Below are 26,758 nucleotides of genomic sequence, written 5' to 3' on the forward strand. Positions count from 1 at the left end.
TAATAAAATTATTGTTTGTGACTTTTAGGAGCTCAAATTTTGTGAGGTGACTGTTCATGAACCATCATTTTATGCAGTTTTGTAGGGATACTATATTAAGGCCTAATAATAGCACAACACATGAGGAATACTAACAAATTTATTAGGAAACTAATCCTTCTGGGTGAAGTAATCCTTAGCATAAATTCTATTCTGTATTGGTAGAACTTGGCTAGTTTATACTCAGAGGTAATTCAAACCGCATTCATTGATTTCTTGGGATCTGTGAAGGATACCAAGATGGGTCCCCACCCTCCACATGTTGACATGGTGGGGTTATAGTTGATACATTCCTTAAGAGAGGGAGGATCAGAAAGCTGAGGGATAGCAGGGAAGGGACAGGTTTCTTTGGGCTTTGGGCTAGAGAGGGTTAGGGGAAACTTCACAGAGATGAGATTTTGGCTGGGCCTTGAATTGCTGTCATGTGTGTGGGGGTCTGAGTGAGAAAGCGAGCACGTGAAGATAGGAAGGCACCAGGCAGGGGCAGCCTCAGTGACTGGTCTTGATAGAGTATACAGTATACTGGCAGCAGATTTTGAAAGGCCTTGTTTGCATCGCTGCCAGAGTGGGTATGAACTGCAATTGAGTAGTAAGTGTGGAAGATGACTTTGACTGCTGGGTGCAGTGGTCTCAGGGAGAAGAAGCCCAGGCATGAAGGATGGTGACAGTGGATTTGGAGATGAAAAGATTAGTCCAAAATACTTTGTGAACGCAGGCTTGATAGGAAATGGCAAGTTATTAAATGTTAGGAGATTAGTTGATAATGACCAAAGTTTCTAGCCAACTCTAGGAGAATAGTAATACCATTAAATGTAGGACAGAAAGTGGGAACGTTTTGGGTGAAAACAAGTTGAGTTTGTTATTAGGTGTATTAAATACAGTGTCAAGAAAGTCATGAAGGTGGATGATGTAAAGTGCTACAGATAGGCCGGGCATGGTGGCTCACGCCTGTAATCCCAGCACTTTGGGAGGCCGAGGGGGGTGGATCACCGGAGGTCAGGAGTTGAAGACCAGCCTGGACAACATGGTGAAACCCCATCTCTATTAAAAATATAAAAATTAGCTGGGTATGGTGGCACATGCCTGTAATCTCAGATACTCGGGAGGCTGAAGCAGGAGAATCGCTTGAACCCAGGAGACAGATGTTGCAGTGAACCAAGATTGCACCACCACACACTGGACAGAGGGAGACTCTGTCTCAAAAAAAAAAAAAAAAAAAAAAAACCTGCTACAGATAAATCAAGAAGGATAAGAATCAAGATCTGGTTAGGGTTTTTGGTGATCTGGGTGGTCCCTTTATGTACATAGAGTAGAAGCCAAATAGGAAGAGTTTGAGGTTGAGGCAATGTGTATAGAATCTACTTTTGAAAAGTAGACAGAATAAGGAAAAAGAGGGGGTGATGGGCCTATGAAGAAACTGGTCAACAGAACTCTGATCTTGACGATCTTTATAGGACAAGAGAAGGAACTGGTTGACGGAGATTCTCAAGGTGGGAAGGATACTGATGGGGCAAAATTATGAAAGAACCAGATAAACTAGAACCAAGGGTATAAAAGGAGTCTTAGAATTAAAGAGAGGGTTGGGGAAGACGTAGCGACTTTGTGATGTGGGAAGAAATGACAGAATCAAATGTCTCAGTCTCAGTAAAGCAGGAGGCAAGACTGTCTCCTGAAAGTGCATGAGGCCGGGGTGTGGGCCTTGAAAAAACGGAAAAGCTTCAACACAGCTGTCGAGTGCAGTAAGATGTTAGAAATAAATAGCAGCATTGAGGGCTCAGCACTTGGAGAAATCTTTTAGAAGAAAATACCTGTTGAGAATAAAGCAAAAGGTATTTGTTGCCCTTCATTGTCATCATATCACCCTTATGTGACATATGTAAGGGTTCCATAATGCTTTCCCGTTAATATCGAAGTGCCTTCATACTTGGAACTGAGGACTTCCAGTACTCTTCACTGGCTTTTCTGTGTAATTTCTTTAACCTGGTAATGTCATTTTTTCCTGTCATCATGTGATAAGTAATCAATAGGGAGCTGTGACTATTTTTACAGATGTTATTGTAGAAAGTATGTTTCGGACTTCTACTTCCTGACAAGAATATCAGCATTTCACGAATGAATTTGTTTTTCCTCATTGCTATGAGCAGCTGAACCATAAGAACTTCAGAACATTATGTAATACAAGACTCTGAATTCAATGTCTTCGATATAAACTTTTTTGCTTATTTTGCTTTTAAGAGGTTTCCCATCATTCCTGTCTTCATTGACTGAAAACTTCCTTGATGCAGCTCATCATCACATGTTCTATCTTATGGTGCTTCTGTGAGTTCAGATTTGTGAGATCAAAACCCATCACCCTAGAAGATAAACCAGTTATACTAAATGAATAGTGAGAACATTTGAAAGGGTAAGTGCTGGCAACACTGCTATAGAACCACTTGGGCAGACACAACTTTAGCTGGTTATTCCCAGGTCTTTAGTCTTTCCCTCTGTATGTAGTGTACTTGGATTCATCACTAGGAAGTTTGCAAATTCATTAGAAGTGAAACTTTCACTCATAAAAAACAGACAAGGGGAAAAAACAATGTGGAGCAAGGATATTCCACAATGGATTACATCTTCTCACTTATCCATTGTACTACAACAGTCCAGTGCCTTGGATCCATTAAATACTGAATAAGAATCTGCTGAGATTTTTTTTTTTTTTTTTTTTTGAGACGGAGTTTCGCTCTGTTGCCCAGGCTGGAGTGCAGTGGCGCAATCTGGCTCACTGCAACCTCTGCCTCCCTGGTTCAAGCGACTCTTCTGCCTCAGCCTCCCAAGTAGCTGGGACTACAGGTGCATGCCACCATGCCTGGCTATTTTTAGTGGAGACGGGATTTCACCGTGTTAGCCAGGATGGTCTCGATCTCCTGACCTCGTGATCTGCCCGCCTCGGCCTCCCAAAGTGCTGGGATTGCAGGCATGAGCCACCGTGCCTGGCCCCCCTGAGATTTGAACTGGGTAAAATTTACCTTATCTAAAACCAAACCTTTTTGGTTTTAAGTAGATAATTTTACATACACAGACAAGCTATAGATAGCACCATTAAATGTCTCTGCTGAATTTACTATGACAGCAAAACTTATAAGTTTTTTGATGAAAAGTTGCCCTCTATTAAAGAAGTTTTTTGGAGTTTCACAGTAGCTACATTGTTAGATTATTTTAGAATCGCCCCTATGGATATACAGGACTTATTAACTAAACATACAGTTAGCCTGCACTATTAAAGAGTGTCTAAAATCTTGTGATCCTGTGGCAAATATTCAAAGAAAAGATCCAATACAATTTCTAAAATTTGTGTTTTAAGGAGTATAGATAAGCCCTATTTTCCCAACTAAAGGAAAACAATTCCTAAATAAGTATAGATTTGTAAGTATCAGTCATCAGCTCATTTATTTCAAGCAATACTCAATAGAAACAAATTCTGCTACAACATGAGATTTTAATTGCTCCCCTTGATTCCTTGGCACAGGATTTGATCTGAGTTGTCAGAGAACTATCATGTGAGAATCATTCAGGGTTCAGAATTTTAGAAATGGAAGAAGCAGTATTCCACTTCGAGGTTTTTAAGGACATTTAGTCTCAGTAAATCGATGGGGAGCAGAGACATTCAGGAATGGAGACTACAGAGCCTCCAGTGTTGACATGGGTTTGCCACAGAATCTGGGCAAATGAGTGAACTGTGGGAGAAGGTGGGACGATGAGTGCTGTAGTGGTCAGACATCAAGCTTAATACCCAAGAGATGACTTTCGTGGTTTTGAAAATTGGATTTGCCAGTAAATATGCTGAGTCTCAACTGCTGCCCACACGTTCTGGTGAGTGCAGGAACAAATGAGCTCTGCTTCCCTTCAGCTGAGTCACTTTAGAGGGCAGGGCTCCTTTGTTGGAGACAGCACCACTGCCCATTAACCACTGACCTGAAATGAGATAAACATGACTCCCCTGCAGCATCCCAGAGAGGGCTCATCTGGCCTTGGAGTGTGAGGCTGTGATGAGCAGAGTAGTGGCTCTGGAGGCTGTCGTCTAAAGTTTCCAGAGCCACTGCCAAAAATAGAGATGTCACCTCAGCTCCTGGACTCAACCCTGAAAGCAGCACCCCTATATGCATATCCTATTTCAAAATCCTGTACCTCTTACCTGGGGGTTCAGTTCTTACTGTGCCTCTCATTCTGGGATGGAAAATGAAGAGTTTTTTTTGTTGTTGTTGTTTTGTTTTGTTTTTGGAGATGGAGTTTCATTCTTGTTGTCCAGGCTGGAGTGCAGTGGCACAGTCTCAGCTCACTGCAACCTCTGCCTCCCAGGTTCACGCCATTCTCCTGCCCCAGCCTCCTGAGTAGCTGGGACTACAGGCGCCCGCCACCACGCCTGGCTAATTTTTTCTATTTTTTAGTAGAGATGGGGTTTCACCATGTTAGCCAGGATGGTCTTAATCTCCTGACCTCGTGATCCGCCCGCCTCGGCCTCCCAAAGTGCTGGGATTACAGGCGTGAGCCACCGTGCCCAGCTGGAAAATGAGGAGATGAAAGGGATACATACTGTTGGTGGAGTTACTGTGTTGGATTAGAGATGAAGAACAGAAAGATGATACCTGTGAGTTTTGTTTAAATTATGAGGGATACCACAATCTTTAGTTGAATGAAAGTGCCACTTTAGGGATAAAAACTTAAATGATCTTTCTTTTAAGGATTTAGTTATTACATACATTCCTGAATATAGAAATTCCAAATGCTGATTCATACCAGGTATGCTGACTGTCTCCAAGGGGTTTTTCAGTTGCTTCATTTGCTTGTAGAGCAGGTAATCCTCTTGTTGTCTTTTCTTTTTCTCGATGAGCCGTGTACAAGTTACATTGATGGCTGGTCTGGGTTTCTGATTCTTGAAAAACACCCGAGCAGAACATTTCCCCAGACGTCCCTCACCTTCCTGAAGTAAAGACTGTGGAGTTAAACAGGATACTTTCTTATCACCTCCCACTCACCCCAGTGCACACAAGCACACACAAGATTGAGAAGAGTTCATTGTACAAGGCAGGCAGGCTCTGGCATCAATAGATGTAGTGGGTTTTGCTTTATAGAAAGTGGTTTTTGTGCTCACAGCTGAATACAACAGTTCTTCTCTCTTTGCTATCATTTAAACTCTTGTCTTCTGATTGTGACTTTATAAAATGACATTGGGCATATTTCCAAAGAAATATCGACATCCATTGAGCATTGCTTGGCTCAAACCTCTAGAGTAGTGGCCACTTTACTCTCTAATGTGGACCAACATAATGCTTAGGTGGACCTCAAAGTTACTAACTTGAACTAAAAGATGAAGCTGGCTCCTATTTACAAAAATAACAACAACATCTTCATGCTGCCTTATGAATTAGGTCCTCTGATTCCAGTTTGAGAGATTAAGATACTGAAGTTTAAGGAGGAACCTACTCCATGTCTCACAGCTAATAAGCCAGGGCTTGACCTCACTTCTGTCTAACACCGAAGCCTAGGCTCTCTGTACTAACTTCATCTCTCTATGCAAAGATCGAATCCAGAGGAAATGGGGACACTGATCATCCACATGGGATTCATTCAACTACCTGAGTGATGTTTATTTGCATTCATCTTTTTTGTTTTTGTTTTTGTTTTTTTTTTGAGATGGAGTCCTGCCTGGGTGGGAGTGCAATGGCACAATCTCGGCTTACTGCAACCTCTGCCTCCTGGGTTCACGCGATTCTCCTGCCTCAGTCTCTGAGTAGCTGGGATTACAGGCACCCACCACCATGCCTGGCTAATTGTGTGTATTTTTAGTAGAGATGGGGTTTCACTATGTTGGCCAGACTGGTCTCAACCTCCTGACCTCGTGATCTGCCTGCCTTGGCTTCCCAAAGTGCTGGGATTACAGGCATGAGCCACCACCCCCAGCATTCATGTTTAAATGTAGATGTTTTGGATATTCTGGGATCTCCCTCACTTATTTTATAACAGAAACATCTGGAGCTTCAACTAGACATCAGATGTATGACTCATTTCTAGCATAGTGGTTCTTCCCCCTTTAAAGGAATTCCCCAGATTCCTTAACCAGATAAGAAAAGCCACGGAACCTATTCCCTGAAAAATGCACATATCAGCACTGGGCCTAGAATTTGAGGAAGTTCATGGGCCACTAGTCTTGGCCCTACCCAAATCCAACTCTTGTTGGCTGGTTGCATAGTTGAGGTGATAATCTTCTTTTTACTTTTGTGGTTGTTTAAACTGGGTGAAGTCCCAGTGAAAACAACTACCAAAAAGAAAAAGAAAAAAGCCCATGAAGAAACAAATTGTAATCAAAATTCTCTCTGCGCTTGAGCCCAGGAAGTCAAGGTTGCAGTGAGCCATGATCGCCCCACTTCCCTCCAGCCAGGAGAGCAAGACCCTGTCTCAAAAAGAATAAATACATAAAAATTAAAAATAAAAAATTGGATCTTCTTAATAAGCCTATTTCTAAAACTATCTCAAACAACTGAGAAACACTTTCCAGTAGGCAACTTTTCCTCCTGTGAGTGCTGGTTTTGAGTGAGAGGGAATTTCAGTACTGCCTTAAGATGTTAATTATTGGTGCAACATAGAATAACGGTAAAGGAAGCATTCAGGAAGAGGCTTATGAAAGGGCAGAAGGAACCTAGTGCATGGCCTCCTCTGTTGTCAAAGCCATTTCCAGAGAAGAGAAAAAGAACCAGGTACTGCCCCCTTTCATTTTCCTTTCCATTTCCCCCTCAAAACATCTCCATGGAATCAAAGCCATTGCCTGAGGATAAAAGAACTGCCCTTCACCCCCTGAAATTGAAGGTTTCAATTAGCTGGCTCTGCTCTTAATGCATCTACAGGATCAAATCCAGGGAAGCATATTGTTGGTGAAAATAATCTAGTAATTATATTCCCTCTAGCTTAACACTTTCAGTTTGCGACACTAACAATCAAAGGCATCTTTTGTATGCGTTAAGGAAATTTTAATTCATAGGTTAATAAACAAAGAGCATACTGCTGTCATGTTGGAACTTGTTGGAACTTGAGTACTGGTGAGCATTCTTCCAGAAGCATGGGATTGAGGGAGTCATGCCTTCAACTCCCGAAACTCTGCCACCCTGGAACACTTTAATCCTGGATGCTGCCTGCTCCAGGCTGCTTCTCAGCACAAGACAAAGAGCATTTGGGCCAATCTCCTCTCCGCCCATGCTCTGATTGCCGCCTTTCAGCCTGGCCTAGCACAAGGAAGTTCATCTGGCTCTAATTTCTATACGAGTTTTCTCTTTACTCTCTTCTTGAAAACAGGGAAAAGGAAACTTGGCAAAACATGGTCTGCTTGGTCAAAGCTGTAGTGAGGCTGATAACGGCTGGAGCACGTGCTGGTGTTTTACAGAGTGCCTCTGTGTACATTAGCTCGTGGGGTTGGTCTCACGCTGTGCTGGCCTGCTAACCAGAAATGTCACCCTCTGACAGGAAGAGAATAAGTTGGCATTTGAGAGTGAGTCATTCTGAGGACTGTGAGGAGCTAGGAGGGATACCAGAGGGAGCTGTGAAATTCTCTGCCAGGGGTCCCAAGGAAGAGGGAGGTGATCGCTTATATGGATTGTTTTAAATGCAACCCGGCGTAAGACCATGAGGTTGAAATAGTTAAATATTGAGCTCTTGCCTAGTTCTGTTCTTTAGTTCTTGATAACAAATAGGAAACAAATCAGGAAAAAACAAAAGCAAACCTTCAGATCACTATATATTAAGATTCTCACTTTTTTACAAAGCCATATTTATAGCAGTTGCTAATAGGATACTTTGCCAATTGTGGCAGCTTACCTCTGGGTTGTAGCGCTCTGTGCTGAAGACCACGTCAACTTTACATCCCTCTTTTGGATTAATCTGGAACACAGAAACTGAATCTTAGTATAGTAGAAGCTCCCTTAAACATCCTCATATCCAGGAATCACACTCTTAGGATAACATGGCACACAAATGGTGGCTGTAGCATTTATACCTGAATAAAATTGGTGATTGCTTAGAAGAAAGATCTCAAATTTTGTTCTGATTGTGCCATTCTGCTTGCTAGTTTGACACCTACTCACAAAGAGGGAGACTGAGAAAGGGAAATGGTTGCGTTCTGACTGGAGTGACTTTGTGAGAGCAGCTAAAGGAGAAAAGAACAGGAGTGTGCAGGGAGCTGGAGGGAATTCCTTCATCCCCAACTCCTCAGTGCCTGCTCCACGCCCTGTCCTGGGGCCACATCAGCGAGCAGGACCAACGAGGACTTGCCCTCCTGCCACCCATAGCCCAATGGAGGATGCTGGCAACAAACGCACAAGTAATAATTATGCTTTCAGGGGCTGATGAATGAAGAAAGACAGTGGTGGTGTAGGAAGGTGCTTGGCACGAGGCGATCTCAAAGATGAGACCGGCAGGACAGGAAGGAAGCAGCCATCCCAGATCTAGGTGGGGGACGCCCGGTACAGGCAGAGGGGACCCACAAGCACAGGCGTGAGGTGGAACTTCAGTCTGCAACAGGATGAATCACCAACACTGAAGAAGTCTTCCAATGCTATCCTTTCTTTTGTTGGCAGTTTTTACAGGCAAGCATACTTTTAAACTTCGGAAATGTTAATGTTTAGCCTTTTAAAACTGTTGAATTGATTCCAGTGCATATTTTGGAATATACCTATCTATGTCATTGCAATTTAAACTGTTTAGGAGAAGTTCTTATTGTTTGCCATCTTTTTTTTAAGAGAGCAAAATGATAAATCAGTAAAAGAAATATTTCCTAGAGAGGAAAGGGAACTTGCTGTTGTATAGAGCTGAAGTTATTTCACATAGCATTGATTAAGGTTGGACTCTGGAAACACCAGTTTCCTTTGCATCTTAGCATAGCAATGCAATAGAAAAACAGCGTTATTTTATTTTAAATAGACCAGATAGTATCCATTCCTATTATAGATTCTTAAAAAATGCTAGGAAACTGGAGAAGGGAAGGAAAGGATTCCTTGGCAGTTATTTATGTAGGGAATATTTAAGCTTGTACATGTACAGATGTTGCTGGGGAAGGAGAGAGAATTCCCGAGAGCACTGCACACAGAGCAGTTTGCTGAGGGCTCATCGTCAGTCTTCAAACGAGTTCTGTTGTAAGCTGAAGCACTGATTCCGGTTTACACAACGCACACACACAAGTCTGTCTATTCACTCATTCGCTGTTCATCACCTACTGTGCCAGGCCTTGGGGAGATATAAAGAAATATGATGTCCAGCCCAGCCTTTCCAGAAACCTACTTCTATCTTGGAAACAGTTTTGTAGTGTAGCTGATCAGTGTGGCAGAGCGCAGCCTGTGAGAGGCTTTCTAGAGTGGGTGAGGCCTAAACTAACTCTTTGAGGAGCCAGTGTTAGACAAAGGTGTGGGAGTGGGATGTAGGGGTTGGAATTCCAGGGGGACAGTGAAGCTGGAGAAAAGGTGTCTGGGGAGGTGGGTGCAAGGGCATGGAAAGCCTCACTTTTTTGAAGATGACTTGGAATTTGATCCCAAAGTCTGGAAGAGTAACATTAAACAATCCACAATACACAGGGCATTGTGAACGTAGGATACAGCATAAACAGGGCTTAGGACAGTGCCTGGGTCAGCATAAAATTCAATGTCTGTTTACTATTTTTATTATTACTAAAATCTATAGGCATGAGAGAGCAGAAGAACTGGGCTAAACACAAGAGACTGACCCAAGTTCAAGGATAGGGGACATTATATAACATGGTCTCCCATCAGGGTTACTCCTGAAACACCCAATGAGTATTGAAAGGATATAAATGACACATGCCTGACAGTGGCTGGACAAGGCTCCCATGACCTCTATCTCAGATTCCTGAAGTTCAGCATCCTTAGTACCTGCCAATGTGGGAGGAACACAGGGCTGTGGCTTGCTGCCTCTCACACTCCCAGCCACATGGGCACCCGCAAACAACTAACACTCAGAAGGTGACACTTCTGCTTGCCAGTGGGTTCTAAGCCTTGAATGGGTGGCTGCACCAGCCCTGCTGCTGCTATGTGCACTGCAGCACCTGGGAGTCTGCCTGTCCCATTGAGTAGGGGCTTCCTGGGTATAGCCTCCTGCAGAGGAGTCAGTGACACCCTCAGGTTTCTAGCTGTGAGGTGGGCAGGGGTGGGCGCGGAGGCCATTCATGAGATGAGGAAGAAGCCCAGTTGGGAGGGTTCAATCTCTGGCACATGGGGAAATTTGAGATGTCTCGGAAAATGCTGAGGGTTATAGAAGTAGGATCAGCAGAGGTAGTGGTGAAAGCCATAGAATTTGATGCAATCCCCCAGGGAAGATGTGTAGAATAAGAATCCTGAGGAACATCAGCCTTCACGTCAGTGATACATTGGGGCATGGTTATATGCTGTGCAAAAAGATTCACTGAAGTCTTCCTTATTCTTGATATAATTGTGCATGTTTTAAATACAGGACTTAAGATATGATTTGATGCAACAGTGCTCTGGAAACACATGGAGGCAAAGTGAGAAGGGCTTTGAGCTGGTGTGGAGTCTGTCCTTTTAAAGAGTTATTTTCTTTGCTGATTTGATTTATTTTGTTTTAAGGAAGCACTCTTTTTTTTTTTTTTTTTTTTTGGAGGCAGAGTCTTGCTCTGTCACCCAGGCTGGAGTGCAGTGGCACGATCTCGGCTCACTGCAACCTCTGCCTCCTGGGTTCAAGCAATTCTCCTGCCTCAGTCTGCTGCGTAGCTGGGACTACAGGTGCATGCTGCCACACCCGGCTAATTTTTTGTATTTTAGTAGAAACAGGTTTTCACCGTGTTGCCCAGGCTGGTTTCGAACTCCTCAGCTCAGGCAATCATCCGCCTGCCTCGGCCTCCCAAAGTGCTAGGATTATAGGCATGACTCACTGCGCCCGGTTAACAAGACACTCTTAAAAGTGTCCACATTTCATCCAAAATAAAATGTTTATATTTTTGGTTGTACTTTATCATGTATCAAGACACAGTGCTTTTATCTCTCACAAAGGCCTCTCCCTTCTGCCTTCCTCTGAGTCACAAGTGCCCCGTGCTGTTTTGCTCTGGTGAGATGAGCCGCACAGCCACAGGCCTGTGTGTGGGGTGGGTGGGAGCCAGGGCCACCTTCCTCTGGACGCAGTGTCTCGCACTTGCTCTCCAGTGGTTTTAGGATTGTGTTGAACTTTGGCTGTCCTTGATTTAAAATGTTCTGTGATAAAGGGGTCCTTGATGTTCAACAACATCACTCCATGATTTCAGCTTCTACCTTATTCCAAGTACTGTGCTGGGTGCAGGAAAGACAGCAAAACAGCAGCAGCCGCTCTCCAGGCAGCCTAGCGGGAGAGGGCCTTAAATAGAGCATTGTAGGATTGATTATTTGATTGTGGCTGACTTAAGAGCTATGAGAGGATAGCTGGAGAATTGGTCTAGTCTAGGGATCAGGGAAGCAACATTTGAGCTGAACTCTGAAGATGAAGAAGGAATTGGTCTTGGTGCGGGGAGGAGAGCTGGCAAGGGCCTGAGGAGCAGCCATGGGGCCCCAGGGCAGAAAGACTGGAGCTGGAGCTGGGACACGGTAAGAGGCTGACTGGGTGACTAGGGCCACACCTGCAGGCCACAGAGAGGATTTTGTCCTGAGAGAAATGGAAAGCCAGGGACCAGAAGGAGGGATTTTGAAAAGATCCCTCTAGCTGGAGTGTGGAGAATGATGTGGGAGTGAGGAGTTGTGCAGAGTGAATGTAGAGAGAGCAGGAGGCTGGCTGAGGGTGCGCGGGAGAGGGAGCAGGGCTTGGAGCCAAGGTGAGGACGGTGGAAATGGAGAGAAGCATATGGTGGACCAAGTATGCCAGGTTGCCCCCCAGCCAGGCTGCAGCAGGCCACCCTCCCACCAGCCATGTGAGAGCAGTCATAAACCACCAAACCCCAGGTCCCATCAGAAAGTAAAAAATAAGCAGGTAATTCAAGATCAGAAATCATAACTAGAATACATTTTATATTAAGACAACTTTTTTTTTTTTTTTTTTTTTTTTGAGACAGAGTCTTGCTCTGTTGCTCAGGCTGGAGCACAGTTGCATGATCTCAGCTCACTGCAACCTCTGCCTCCTGGGTTCAAGAGATTCTCCTGCCTCAGTCTCCCGAGTAGCTGGGACTACAGGCACATGCCACCAGGCCTAGCTAATTTTTTGTATTTTTAGTAGAGACGGAGTTTCACCATGTTAGCCAGCATGGTCTTGATCTCCTGACCTCATGATCCGCCCGCCTCGGCCTCCCAAAGTGCTGGGATTACAGGCATGAGCCACTGCACCTGGCCTTAAAACAACATTTTTAACATTGTGTCATTTAAAAGATGCTTGTGTGTACAGAATAATGCAAGTAGCCCAATAATTGGGCCAATTGCCTGGTACTGTTCTAAGCACCCTACATGTATTAAGTATGCTAACAAAGCTCTGAAGGCCTACTCAAACTCATTAGTAATTACAGAAATGCAAAAATGCAAATTAAATAAGCAATGAGTTAGTACAGTACCACTAGTAGACTGGCAATCAGAAAGTGGACAGGGCCCATTGCTGGGTGGGGTTTGGGGCTTTACGACTGCAGTCTGGCATATGCAATCTGGCGTACGTGGTCAAATCAAGCTTATGTGTGAATGCCCTGTGACCTAGAAATACCACTCTGGGCATGTATCCCAGAGAAATTGTGATGGAGGTCCGTGAAGAAACTGACTCATAAGGATGTTCCCTGAGGCACCGTGTGGGGAGGTGGGGCTTTGGAGGCACTCACCTTATAAAGACTTCTGGTCTTGCCCAGGGATGCTCCCTCTGGGACTTAGACAGCAGGTTGCTACAGCCACATGGTGTAAAGCTAATCCATTAAATTCAAAGCCATGAAAAAAGTAAGTAGACTTTTTTGAAACAGCCAAATCTGACATGAGGAAAGGTGACCAACAATTCTAGCTTTCCTGAGGAAAGAAGGATTCCTGTAATATAGATTACAGTGATTTCATTCCTTTCACCAACACACTGCCAGAACTGCCCATCTGTGAAACAGATCAGGAAACTTGACATCCCTTTCTTTAAACACAGCCAAAGACAGAGCACATCGTTCCAATATTTTTCGGAAAAGGGCTATTTAATAAGAAAAAGCAAGCAAATGACCATATGACTGTATAACCTGAAGGAATAAATTAGTAGCTCTTCACTGTAGATTAAAAAAAAATTATGTATAAAAGAAGACTTGTATACTACAGCCTGGAACTAAATTCTTCATAATCATGGGCCACTAATAACATGGTTTATGCTCTAATTTTTTTTTTTTTTTTTTTTTGAGACAGAGTCTCACTCTCTCACCCAGGCTGGAGTGCAATGGTGCAATCTCAGCTCACTGCACCCTCCACCTCCTGGGTTCAAGTGATTGTCCTGCCTCGGCCTCCCAAGTAGCTGGGATTACAGGCGTTTGCCACCACACCCGGCTAATTTTTGTGTTTTTAGCAGAGATGGGGTTTTACCATGTTGGCCAGGCTGGTCTCGCACTCCTGACCTCAGGTGATCCACCTGCCTTGGCCTCCCAAAGTGTTGGGATTACAGGCTTGAGCCACTGCACCCAGCCCTTACTTTTTGTATGTTTATCTTACAGGTGAATTTTTGGCCCCACTGGACAGTGAGAAGAGGCAGTCCCATCCCCCTCCCCATAAACCTTCCACCTCCCCTTCCTCATACGCCATACCACCATGTACTCCTTAGTGACTGATCCACACTTTGATTTTGGTTTGATTTGCAATCAGTTTGGAGGGAAACAGGCCACTTTCAAAGACCTGTTTGAGAGAATGTACAGTGGAATGCTTTCAAAGACCTGAACTCATCACACTAGATTTTATTTATTTATTTTTTGGTAAATGATCCTCAAATCCTTAGCAAATCAATATTAAGCATTCATTCAGTGCTTACATATGAAGCATCATCGGAGGGAATCATGATAAAAGTGATTACATGTTGTACTCTTACTATGTGCCTCACCCAACCCAACTTGGTACCCATATACTAACCTATTATATCACTAAAGCCCTTTAGTAGGTATGATTGTTATCACCATTTTAAGGATGAAGAAATGGAGGCACTTGACCAAAATTAAGGAATTGGCCAAAGTCACAACACAGGAAGCAGGAAAACTGGCCTGCAGAGCCCCGTTCTTCCCAAATACCGCACAGGACTGCACAGAAAAATAGAGCCCAGCAACCTCCCTAAGAAAAGGAAGAATAAAAGCTGGCTGCTGGTGTGTGTGTGTGTGTGTGTGTGTGTGTGTGTGTGTGTGTGTGAGAGAGAGAGAGAGAGCGCGCTGGGATGCTCTTGGACTGTGCTTGTAACCAAGGTCCCTGTGGAAAGAACCACTCCAAACCTTCCCCAGGCATGGTGTGTGTATTAGTGTGCTAGGGCTACTGTAACAAAGTACCATAAACTAGGTGGCTTACAACAACAGATATTTATTCTCATACAGCTCTGGAGGCCAGAAGGCCAATCTCAAGGTGTCAGCAGGGCCATGCTTCCTCTGAGACTCTGGGTAGAATCCCTCCTTGCCTCTTCCTAGTTTTAGGTGGTGGCTGTCAATCTTGGCATTCTTTAGTTTGCAACTGAATCACTCCAATCTCTGCCTCTATTATTGTTTGTTTGTTTGTTTTTGAGATGGGTCTTGCTCTTTTCACCCAGGCTGGAGTGCAGTGGTGCAATCATAGCCCACTGCAGCTCAAACTCCTGGGCTCAAGGGATCTTCCGGGCCGCCTTTATCTTTAAATGGTGGTCTTCCTCTGAGTCTGTTTGCATATCCACATGGCGTTAATATTATATAAGGACACCAGCCATTGGATTTAGGGCCCATTCTAATCCAGTATGACCTCATCTTAACTTGATTACATCTTCAAAGACTCTGTTTACACTTAAGGTCACATTCTTAGTCACTGAGGGTTAGAACTTTTTGGATACAACATTTCTTTTTAGAAGACACACCTCAACCCATAACAGATGGAAGTAAAGGTGATCTAAGACTTTAGAAGGAGCCCCCGGATGCAGACCCTTTCAGACAAGGTATAAATGAAAGTATAACCCAGTGCAGGTGAGGACATCTCCAGGAAGGACTAGGATTAGACAAGCCAAGAGAGGGAGAGGGTGCTCTGGAAAGGTAGCGTGTGCACCAGGGTATGGAAGCTAGCAGACCAGCCTGGGGCAGTTAGCAGATTAAGTCAGGGTAGACTTGGGGTTGAGGTTACAATGGTGGGTGGGGGATCCGATTAGAGATGGTCTCTTATGGGGACTTCATTCTAGAGCAGTGAGTCTCAAACCTGAGTGTGCCATGCAATCCCCTACAGGGCTTGCTAAGGCCCAGCATGCTGGATCCACACCGACTTTTGATTCAGGAGATCTGGGGTGGGGCCTGAGAACTTGCATTTTAACAAGTTCCACATGATGCTGATCCTGTTGGTCCAGGGACCACACTTGGAGAACTCTCTAGCTACTGAGTGGAACCACTGAAGGTCTAAGGGGTGCAGGTAGGAAGTGACATGCAGATCAGATGACAATCACTAGGATACAGCTGACCGCTAAATAGGAGATTGACGCCGGGACCATTAATTCTCTCCAAACGCCTGAGAGTATCATCAGGACCAAATGAAATGGAGGAGTGTTCTTTCAAAGTGTGGTGACTTCAGGACCCTGGAGTTTCTGGTGAATCAGGTTATGATACTTTAGAAAGTGCAGGTGGCAGGTCTACCCTCTGCTTCAGCAGGTGCAACTGATAAACTCCATGGTGACACAGTATGTGCTGTTCTTCGAGAAGGAACACTTGGGCTGGGCGTGGTGGCTCATGCCTGTAATCCCAGCACTTTGGGAGGCCGAGGTGGGGCGGATCACCTGAGGTCGAGTGTTCGAGACCAGCCTGACCAACATGGAGAAACCCCGTCTCTACTAAAAATACAAAATTAGTTGGGCGTGGTGGTGCACACCTGTAATTCCAGCTACTCGGGAGGCTGAGGCAGAAGAATCGCTTGAATCCAGGAGGTAGAGGTTGCGGGTGAGCTGAGATGGCATAATTGCACTCCAGCCTGGGCAACAGGAATGAAACTCAAAAAAAATAAAAAGAGTATCCAGAAGGAACACGAAGAAGGCAGTTTGGACTAAAATAATTTTTAAAGAAAATTCCCTCCTTGCTTCCTGTTAGATGGATAACTACTTTGTTTTATAATGACATTTGTATATGCACCAAGAAGTTAAAATTGCTCGTTCTAATAGCAACTCTACAATGTGATGTCCTGTTTTCAGTGAAAGCTGTTTATACTAAACCACAAAGCTTTGTTTTCATGTTAATGGATCAAAGATTTTTCTTCCAGTAGATGTCTGCACTATCTTTACATTAGGCACTAGCCACTTTTTTTGAAATATTGCATAAAATCACCAAAATTGCATAAAGTCAATTTGAAATATTAAAATATTTAAATATTTTCCAATATTGGAAAGATTGGGTAAAGTCATTGAAATATTGGGTGTGTTAGAAATGAACCCGAGGAACTTGATGAGGGATAGAGAATAGGTATTTATGTATTCTAAGAGCACATTTAAAACATCGAACATCCTGGCCGGGCGCTGTGGTTCATGCCTGTAATCCCAGCACTTTGGGAGGCCGAAGTGGGCGGATCACGAGGTCAGGAGATTGAGATCATCCTGGCCAACATGGTGAAACCCCGTCTCTACTAAAAATAAAAAAATTAGCTGGTCATGGTGGCGGGCGCCTGTAGTCCCAGCTACTTGGGAGGCTGAGGCAGGAGAATGGCCTGAACCCGGGAGGTGGAGGTTGCAGTAAGCCAAGATCACACCACTGCACTCCAGCCTGGGTGACAGAGCGAGACTCCGTCTCAAAAAAAAAAAAAAAAAAAAAAAATCTAACATCCCCTTTAAACTCTCTCAAAACATCACAAAAACATGGAGCAAATAAAAGAGCACGGATGGTGTCCTGGAGAAATCTCGCTGTGTACCACCCCATGGAGGAGTCTCCAAAGACATGATTCTGCCCAAAGCTCCTCTAGAGAAAACACTTCCCATTTTTCCCCCTCCCTGCGGTGTCTGTCATTGGTTGCTAAGGGCTGTTCGGTCCTTTCTGTTTTGTTAGTGCCGGTTGTGACAACGTTAAATTTCCTGTTCTCAGGCTGGCAGTGGGTGGGTGGGGACGAGCTCACAGGTAATTCCAGTCTCCCTCCACGCATCTTGGGACTCACTGGTTTAACAGACTCAGCTCCTAAATGTCGCTTCCAGCATTCACATTTGATAAGAAAACATAAATGTCAGGCTATTCCAGTAAAAGCAAACTTCTTCATTTTATAAGGTTACTTTTATGAGTCAGGCTTGGTTGGAGACAAGTAAACAACTCATTTGTGCATAGAAATTGCTGTGCTATCCTTATGTCCCAGATGGAGACAGCATCAGTATATTATATTATACCCTGGAATCCTTTTATTGCATTTTCCTTCTCTCGGGCAAGGCCAGATAAAGCAAATACAGTTTATGGAACAGAAGTCAGTTACCTTCTGATCAGGCCCAGGCAGTGGGGCCCAAGGAGCCATTTGTGTGCGAATGCTTTGCTTTCTCAGGCTAAGTAGCAGTGGAGAGGAAAGCCAGAATACTGTGTGTCCTCTCTCTCAGCCAACCCTGGGTCCCACGTTCTTGATTTGGAGTAGGAAGCGAGTGGAAGTGGCCAGAAGCAGCTGCCCCCTCCAGGTCCCCTCTGGCCTCAGGTGGAGATAATCAGAAAAGGCTGGTTGAGAGCAGGACATGAGGCTTCAGGTCTCCTTTTCTCCTGCTGGGAGCAATGGGAATGGGCTGGGTCCTGGCCTGTCTCCCTGTTCCGGGTGCCTCAATGATATCAGCACCCTTCCAGCTACCTTCATTTAATTTAACAAATATCTAAGATTTGTCTCTAGCAGGCTGTGTGCTAGTGCAATGAAGGAGATAGAGACATGATATAATACCTTGCACCCTGTAGAAGCTGACCATCTCGTTTGGGATAGGCAAGCACGTGGGCAGAGTGGAAAGAAAATTGGCTGTTCAAGAGCTTTGACAAAGCAGCCTATGGTCGAGTACTGAGATAGAGAGGAGAGGGCAGGTGGGTTCACATGTGAGGTTAGCAAGGCTGCAGAGGTCAGCAAGACAGGAGGTGGGAGCAAGAGCTGCATTTTCTGGGTACCGGCATATGTCAGGCAGAGTGGTAAATATTTGCAGGAGCTCACAGCCAGCCTGGACACTGGGTATGGTAGGCTGAATAATGCCCCCCCACACCCCGCACCCAAAGATGTCCACTTCCTAATCCCTGGCATCTGTGACTATGTTATTTTACATGGCAAAAAGGATTTTGCCAATGTGATTAAGGACCTTGAGACAGGATTATCCTGGATTATTCCTGTGGGCACAATGTAATCACAAGGGTCCTATGAGAAGCAGACAGTAGTGTCATAATCAGAAGATGCTATGCTGCTTGCTTTGATGGAGGATGGAGTCATGAGCCAAGGAGCACAGGTCGTCTCTAGAAGCTGGAAATGGATTCTCCCCTAGAGCCTCCAGAAGGAACAAAGCCCTGCAGACACCTTAATTTTAGCCCAGGGAGACCCATTTCAGGCTTCTACCCTCCAGAACCATAAGTGAGTAGGTTTGTGTTGTTTTAACTCACTAAATCTGAGGTCATTTGTTATAGCAGCAATAGGACACAATACTGATACAGAATTACTGTGATCCTTCATGTCAAGTTCTGTGTGAGCATGTGCCCTTGGGATGACCACGGATCACATACATCCCATACACAGCCATGGTACAATACTCCCTTTCTTTTTTTTTTTCCAGACAGGGTCTCACTGTTAGCCCAGCCTGGAAGGCAGTGGTGCAGTCAGGGCTCACTGCAGCCTCAACTTTCCCAGGGTCAGGTGATCCTCCCACCTCAGCCTTCCAAGTAGCTGGGACTACAAGTGTGTGCCACCACATGCGGCTAACTTATTTTTTGTAGAGATGGGGTCTCATCACGTTGCCCAGGCTGGTCTTGAACTCCTGGGCTCAAGCAGTCCTCCAACCTCGGCCTCCCAAAGTGCTGGGATTACAGGTGTGAGCCAACATGCCCAGGAAGATTTCCTTTTGTAATTTGATTTTTCTGGCTAGGGACATCCTGAACAACCATAGCAAGTCAGCCAGAGTGGACTTGTTATGGCTACTGTCCCCAGCCACTGTGGGACTACCTCTGTGAAACATTCTTCAACTGAGGCACCATCCAAAAAGGCAAATAAATGCCGAGGTCACATAAGTGTCATACATCTCTGGGGTAATATACTGCTTAACAGCAAGTGAGATCAAGTGTCAGATTGGATTTGGGCAAGTGTGTGTGTATGTATAACCTTCCATGCCTCACAATGTCCGTCGTTGTGGGCTGATTATTTACATGCAGTCTCCAGCAGAACAACCTAGGTCCTTAAAGGATGAGTCTGCAGCCAAGCCAGACTTCTGGCAGTCAACAATCATGACCCACCACCGCCGGTCTTGATGTGGGACATTACTAATGCTCTGTGATTACATGCATCCTTGGCTATGACTCCACATGTGGAAAGCCAAGTGGAAAATGTTGTGGGCTGGTAAAAAAAAAAAAATTGTGGTTTAAAAACAATTTATTATAAAATGGTAAAAAAAATTCCTCCTGGCTAGCTCATCTGGGTGCAGTTAGCTTAGGAGATTGAGCCAAAGTGCAAAGGAGGTCAAAGTCAAAGCTTTAACCCCAGGACCTAGTGGCCTTTCCCACCCCATGCTAGACCCAGACTCTGCGATCAAGTCTGCGGACCAGGTGGGTGCTGTGGTGGGTGATGGGGTGGAGACTGTAGGCACATCTGTGCTATTTCAGCACAAACATTGCCTGGAAGGAGAGATTCCTGCCTGTCTCTTCTGCGCTTTCAGAATTGTTATGTTTCATCCTTAGGGCAGTGTGAGGGCACTGAAGAGATCCTAGTTTATCTTTCAAATATCCCCCTCCCTGCCGTTCTTTCCTAATGCCTATAAAAACCCTTGGGAGCTTTCCTTACATGAAAATTAAGACTAGTTCACTTGAGTATTTTATTACTTATCTTCTCCCTCTATGTTCATTGCAGCCTTTTTAATTCTCCAGTTTTTGTTTCTATGGACAATTTAATGTTTTGCTTTCCTAATCTCCTGAATGATCACCTCTAAATTATTGACATTAATGGAGAGAAGACCTCAAGAGCAGTAATTAAATAAATTATGTTGTATTAACGTGCTTTATAGATTGAGAAATCACAAAGGAATAAAGTATTTCATAGCAGAGTAAGTGCTCTCCTAACTGCCTTGTGGCCTGGTGGACAGGGCTCCATGCTTGCTGTCAGACCCACGGTGGCCTGAACCCCAGAGCACGGGCTCCTGCCTAGTGGCCTGTATGGGCCTGGCCTGATGCTTACCCAAAGCCAGCTGCTTTGCTCCCAAACTTGCATATATCAGATGTACTTAGTACCTCATTACATAAGTAAATATTATGTAAACTGGTGAAGAGCGGGTACAAACAAAGATGTCATGTCGATGAAGTCAAGTTAAATGCTTGAGAAATTTCGCTGTTGAATTGGTGTCAATAAGCTGCGATTAGGCAAGGAAAAGTAAAAGCAGAGGATTGTTCGGCATATTCTTTGAGAGCTCATTCCACCATAAGTAAACAAAAATGGAAACCACAAACGATTCCCCATGGGTGTGTTTTCTTGCTAGAAAAACTGTGATATGGTTTGGATGTTTGTCCTCTTCAAATCTCATGTTGAAATGTGCTTTCCAATTTGGAGATGAGGGGGCCCTGGTGGGAGGTGACTGGATTATGGAGGTGGGTCCTTCATGAATGGTTTGGCACCATCCCCTTGGTGATACGTGAATTCTTGCTCTGAGATCTGGTTGCCTGAGTGTGTGGCAGCTCCCCGCTTGCTGTCTTGCTCCTGTTCTTGCCATGTGACATGCTGGCTCCCTGTCGCCCTCCACCATGATTGTAAGCTCCTTGAGGCCTCACCAGAAGCAGATGCCAGCACCACACTTCCTGGGGAGCCTGCAAAACTATGAGCCAATCAAAGCTCTTTTCTTTATAAATTACCCAGTCTCAGATATTCCTTTATAACAACGCAAGAAATGACCAACGAAGACTGGAAGGAGCTCCAATTAAATGGCCTTGGCCCTATATCAAAAGATAGATGATAAATGTACACTTACAGATTTTATTTTAAATTGAAGCAATTAAGGTATGGGCATAGCTCCCCTCTCCCCATATGCTTTGATCAACTGTTTAAAGTATGTTTCCAACCACTGGTCTTGGCCTGGTCAGAGGGTGTTTTGTTTAAGTGGCCAATTCCTAAACAATAGTGGATTCCAGAATGGGTTGACTTTCTTATAGAGTGTGTGCACTTGAAGATTTCAGCTAGTTTCTCAAAATGTTAGTAAAAGGCCGGCCTCTCACCAAATGCTCCACATAGAGCCAGTGGTCCCAGCACTTGCTGAGTGGCAAGAGGAGACTTGTCTCCAAGGAAGGGACAGCCTCGAATAGTCAGGAGCAGGGCAAACATTGTGGGGATGATCCAGGAAACCCTGGAAAGCATAAGATCGCTCAGCACCATCCAAAATCTCCCACCACTCCAACTGTGGGTCCTGAGCCTATGCCATGTAATACTAGAAAAGTAAAAGCCTCAGTGGTTATGGAAAGGTAGTGTAAGGCCAGGTAAGAAAGGCATCAGTTGGGGGCAGTGAGGGAACACAAATCGTGGTCTGTGATCTCGCCTACAATTAGCAACAAAACAAAACAACACTTCCTCCACTCCACTCCACCCAACTCCAGCTAGCACTTAGTTCTTCCTTGAATTTACTACCACAGCTATTGCTGCATTTCACCACCAGAGGGCAACAGTGTTTTTAAAATGAAAGATAACTTGACGCGCCAACAGCTTATAGAATCAAAGAATTTCAGAGCGAGAAGAGGTCTTAAACATCATTTAGTCTAAAGGCTTTCAAAACTTTTTAAAGCTGCAACCCACAGCAAGAACTGCATTTCTCATTATGACCTAGGTCATACATATATATCTGAAACACATTTGGAGACACTACTTACCCTTGCTTTTGCAATACACTCTAATCGTTTGTAGTCTATACTATTTCGTTAATTAAAAAAAAAAAAAACCGGATCCCACACTAAATTGGCTTTATAACCCTAGTGAGCTCTTAGTTTGAAAAACTCTGACTTCATTTCAGCCTCTCATCTTACAAAGGAATGCAGTGACCCCTAGAATTGGGAGGGATACCCATGAGCTACACTTCTCTCCCCTACCTGGCTACCTGCTCGCCCCTCAGGGTCAGTTCTGGATGGATGATAGACATTGTGCAGCAACTGAGCACTCAGTCCAGCAATGCACTGGTTGGGTAAAGTGCAAACCTGAGTTTCGAGATCAATCGTGGTTTCCTTTTTTTTTTTTTTTTTTTTGGAGACAGATTCTCGCTCTGTCACCCAGGCTGGAGTGCAGTGGCATGATCTTTGCTCACTGCAACCTCTGCCTCCCGGGTTCAAGTGATTCTCATGCCTCAGCCTCCTGTGTAGCTGGGATTATAGACACCCACCACCATGCCTGGCTAATTTTTGTACTTTTAATAGAGATGGGGTTTCATCATGTTGGCCAGGCTGGTCTCAAACTCCTGACCTCAAGTGATCTGCTTGCCTCAACCTCCCAAAGTGCTGGGATTACAGGCGGGAGCCACCGCACCTGGCCCATGTTTTACTTCTCCCCAGTGCTATGACTGCTCTTATAATGGAGGCAGGAATTTCTTATGACTACACTGAAAACTCCATGTAGGTGTGTCTACACTCTTCACTCAGGCAGCGGAGTGCTTCAAAACTGAGGGAATCTCAAAGAGGCCTTCCTTAATGACCCTATGCTAAATATGAATTAGGCCACACTTCTAGCCCAGTTCCTGGCACAGAGTAAGCATTCAATACCTAGCTAATGGATGAACAGACTACCCCTGAACTCACATTTTTATACTTTCTAATTGGCACTCATATGACTCCTTAGACCACCTGATATTGTTGGCAGAACATGAATTATTTCCATTCCAAACAAGGAAATAGCCAGAAAAGACTTAAATAACCTTTCCCAAAGACATTGGACTAAATGATGTTTAAGACCTCTTTAAGATTTATGTAACTTATATAAAATTCCCAGCCCCTGCATCGTCATTGGGGCAATGCAGGGGCTGGGAATTTTTACTTTATTCACTCAGGTTTTGAGAGCTGGTTTGATTATTTTATGAAGGATGTCAAGTATCTTATTTTATTTTCAAGGGGGTGACTAAGTGCATGATAATGCAAGCTATTTTATTATTCCTTTATTTATTTATTTATTTATTTATTTTTTGAGACGGAGTCTCCCTCTGTCGCCCAGGCTGGAGTGCAGTGGCGCCATCTTGGCTCACTGCAACCTCCGCCTCCCGGGTTCAAGCAATTCTCTATCTCAGCCTCCTGAGTAGCTGGGATTACAGGTGCCTGCCACCATGCCCGGCTAATTTCTTTTTGTATTTTTAGTAGAGAAGGGGTTTCACCATCTTGGCCAGGCTGGTCTTGAACTCCTGACCTTGTAATCTGCCCACCTCGGCCTCCCAAAGTGCTGAGATTACAGGCGTGAGCCACCGCGCCCAGCCTATTATTCCTTTTTAAAATGGGTTTGGAAGGGGAAAAAAAAATCTCTGGGATTGAAAACTGGTGTACCTTAGAAATCTGAGTGAGCTTGGTTTTCTGTAGGGAATCCTGCCCCTGGTAACCAGGGAGCAAATCCTCAGAGGCCACTTCTTTAGGCTCTGGGCTTTGGCTACTACTCGCCTACCTTGATAGAAAGTTCTCAAGCTCCATTATCTCACTGCTCTGTTGAACTAGGAAAACTGAACTTTTTTGTATCTCAGACAGCAAGGATTGTTAAGACAGGTGACAAGATGGCCGGGCGCAGTGGCTCATGCCTGTAATCCCAGCACTTTGGGAGGCCCAGGCGGGCAGATCACGAGGTCAGGAGTTCGAGAACAGCCTGACCAACATGGTGAAACCCCGTCTCTACTAGAAATAGAAAACTTAGCCGGGCATGGTGGCACGTGCCTGTAATCCCAGCTATTCAGGAGGCTGAGGCAGGAGAATTGCTTGAACCTGGTAGGCGGAGGTTGCAGTTAGCCTAGATCGCGGTGCTGCACTCCAGACTGGGCAACAGAGCAAGACTCTGTCTCAAAAAAAAAAAAAAAAAAAAGGTGACAAGAATAAGTTGCTCCTTCCTTCCTTCCTTCCTTGCTTGCTTGCTTCCTTCCTTCCTTCCTTCCTCCCTTTCACTCTCTCTTTTTTTCCCCATAGGGTCTTGCTCTGTTGCCTAGGCTGGAGGGCAGTGGCGCATTCTCTGCTCACTGCAACCTCCAGGTCCTGGGGTCCTGGGCTCAAGCAATCCTCCCATCTCAGTCTCCTGAGTAGCTGGGACTACAGGCCCACGCCACCACATCGCCTAAGTTTTTTTAAAATTTTTAAATTTTTTTATTTTTGGCAGAGATGGTATTTTGCCATGTTACCCAGACTGGTCTACAACTCCTGAGCTCAAGCAATTTGCCCACCTCGGCCTCCCAAAGTGCTGGGATTACAGGCGTGAGCCACCATGCCCCACCAAGTTGCCTTTTTCTTTATTATTTTATTTTATTTTATTTATTTTGAGAGGGAGTTTTGCTCTTGTTACCCAGGCTGGAGTGCAATGGCACAATCTCGGCTCACCACAACCTCCGCCTCCCGAGTTCAAGCGATTCTCCTGCCTCAGCCTCCCAAGTAGCTGGGATTACAGGCATGTGCCACCACACCCAGCTAATTTTGTATTTTTAGTAGAGACTGGGTTTCTCCATGTTGGTCAGGCTGGTCTCGAACTCCCGACCTCAGGTGATCCACCTGCCTCGGCCTCCCAAAGTGCTGGGATTACAGGCGTGAGCCACCGCGCCCGGCCAGGTTGCCTTTTTCTAGGAACAATTTGATTTAATCATTCAATAAATATAGCCGTGCCGGGTGCAGGAATAAGTTTTGAAGAACCGAGGCTGAGCTTCTTGAAGGACTTTCCAATGGTGTCTGCTACCAGGCTTTCGGCACTGTTAAATGAAAATCCTGCTGCTACGCTTTAAAACTCCATCTATTTATTAAATACATGGGATACTCAATTCCAGATTCTTTGAGGCTGTGTGTCTGCAGGCTTTGTGGAATATCTGGGGGTTGTAGAAGGAGCAACTTTACTTTTGGGACAGACTTAGTGTAGTTCTGTAACTTTTGTAATCTATAGGATGAAGAACGCAAAGTAGCTTCACACATACGAGGCAATTCCTACAGTCAATGCCTTGAAATCAGCAACCAAACAACGGGTTGCAAAGTTCTCATTCATTCGGTTCCTATAGAACACTGAGCTCGGATTCACTCACTTCTATTAGATCAAAGCAGACGCCAGCATTAGCAGGTTTCTGCCCCGGCCTACGTGTAAACTCCAACCACATTACCCCGAAGCCCTAGCGTGGTGGACTGCAATTAACAAGAGACAGTCGTCCGCGGTACGGTATGGCTACTGGCTTAGATTTTGGAAATCCCGCCCAAAACTTTGGCTGCAACCACTAGTAGGGCGCGGGCACAATAAGCACCCACATAGCAACCAACTCTGGGTACCTCCAGACAAAATTAAATGTTGCCCTTTCAGCCTGTTCCTCAATTTCCCAAAGCATCTCTCTCCCAGGTATGGGAGCGGTCAAGAGCGCTGCCCTGTGAAAAACCTATGGCCTCATAAATGCGGGAAGGAACGAGCCAGATTTCTGCAGACGCTGTGCACCGAAGGGCCCCTTCCACGCCCTGGGATACTTCGGGGGCACCAGGCGCAGCTGGGATCTCCCCGGGCGTCGTACGCACTGCACCTTCCCTGGCGGATCAGCTGTTGGGCCGGCAGGCGCGCGCACCCAGCTGTCACCTCCCAGTGCCGTGCGCAGACAGGTAGGCGCGTGCCCCGGCGCGTCGCTCCGCACTCACCCACGCGCGGCCCTCCTGCACCTCCGCCAGCACTCGCAGCACGCTGGGCGAGCCGGCCCGGAAGTTGAAGAAGTGAAGCGCCGCGCGCGCCGCCTGCTGCAGTAGCCTGCGCGGGACCCCAGCATCCTGAGGCTGCCCAGGGTCGTCGGGGCCCCCGGACCCCGCGGGCGCCACCACCGGGGCGAGCAACAGCAGCAGCGCGAGCAGCGGGGCGGTGGGGCGCGGGCCCCCGGGCCCGGACCAGGGAGCGGGCAGCCGTTGCCGGCGGGGCTGCATGGGCGCAGGAAAGTTGGCTAGGCGCCCGACAGACAGGGCTCCGAGCGGGCAGTGCCGGCGCTCGCGGAAATAAGGCCGTGGTGGGCCCCTCCCCTCCGCCCCCAGGGCGAAGGTCTGGAGCGAGCCCGGGTCCCCATGGGGCCACTCCTTTTCCACGCTTCCTGCAGCCCCTGGGTTCTCTCTGCCCCTCCCCGCTGCCCCGGCTTAGTGCCAGGATGCGGCATCACCTCCGCAGCGCGGGGCCGGGTGCTTCTGGCCCAGGCCGCGTGGGGAGAGGGTCGGGGTTGGGGGGACAGTGGGGACGCC

The 26,758-nt window shown here is 45.7% G+C and overlaps 1 protein-coding gene across 2 annotated transcripts in view; it reads right to left on the reverse strand.

Moving 5' to 3' along the window:
- RARRES1 (retinoic acid receptor responder 1) overlaps positions 1-26,516 on the reverse strand; it is a 34,857-nt gene extending 8,341 nt beyond the window's left edge. Inside the window, exons 1-3 of one of the 2 annotated variants that reach the window (XM_002814235.6) lie at positions 26,177-26,516; positions 7,888-7,950; positions 4,819-5,014 (exon numbers count right to left, since the gene is read on the reverse strand). In XM_002814235.6, coding sequence (XP_002814281.3) covers positions 4,819-5,014; positions 7,888-7,950; positions 26,177-26,452 — 535 coding nt within the window. In that variant the 5' untranslated portion in view covers positions 26,453-26,516. The remainder of the gene's footprint in view (positions 1-4,818; positions 5,015-7,887; positions 7,951-26,176) is intronic. The other variant, XM_054552920.2, reaches the window with a different exon arrangement.
- Positions 26,517-26,758: the final 242 nt, after the last annotated feature.

This window comes from Pongo abelii, chromosome 2 (genome assembly GCF_028885655.2).
Source record: "Pongo abelii isolate AG06213 chromosome 2, NHGRI_mPonAbe1-v2.0_pri, whole genome shotgun sequence".
In the NCBI taxonomy this organism is placed as follows: domain Eukaryota; kingdom Metazoa; phylum Chordata; class Mammalia; order Primates; family Hominidae; genus Pongo; species Pongo abelii.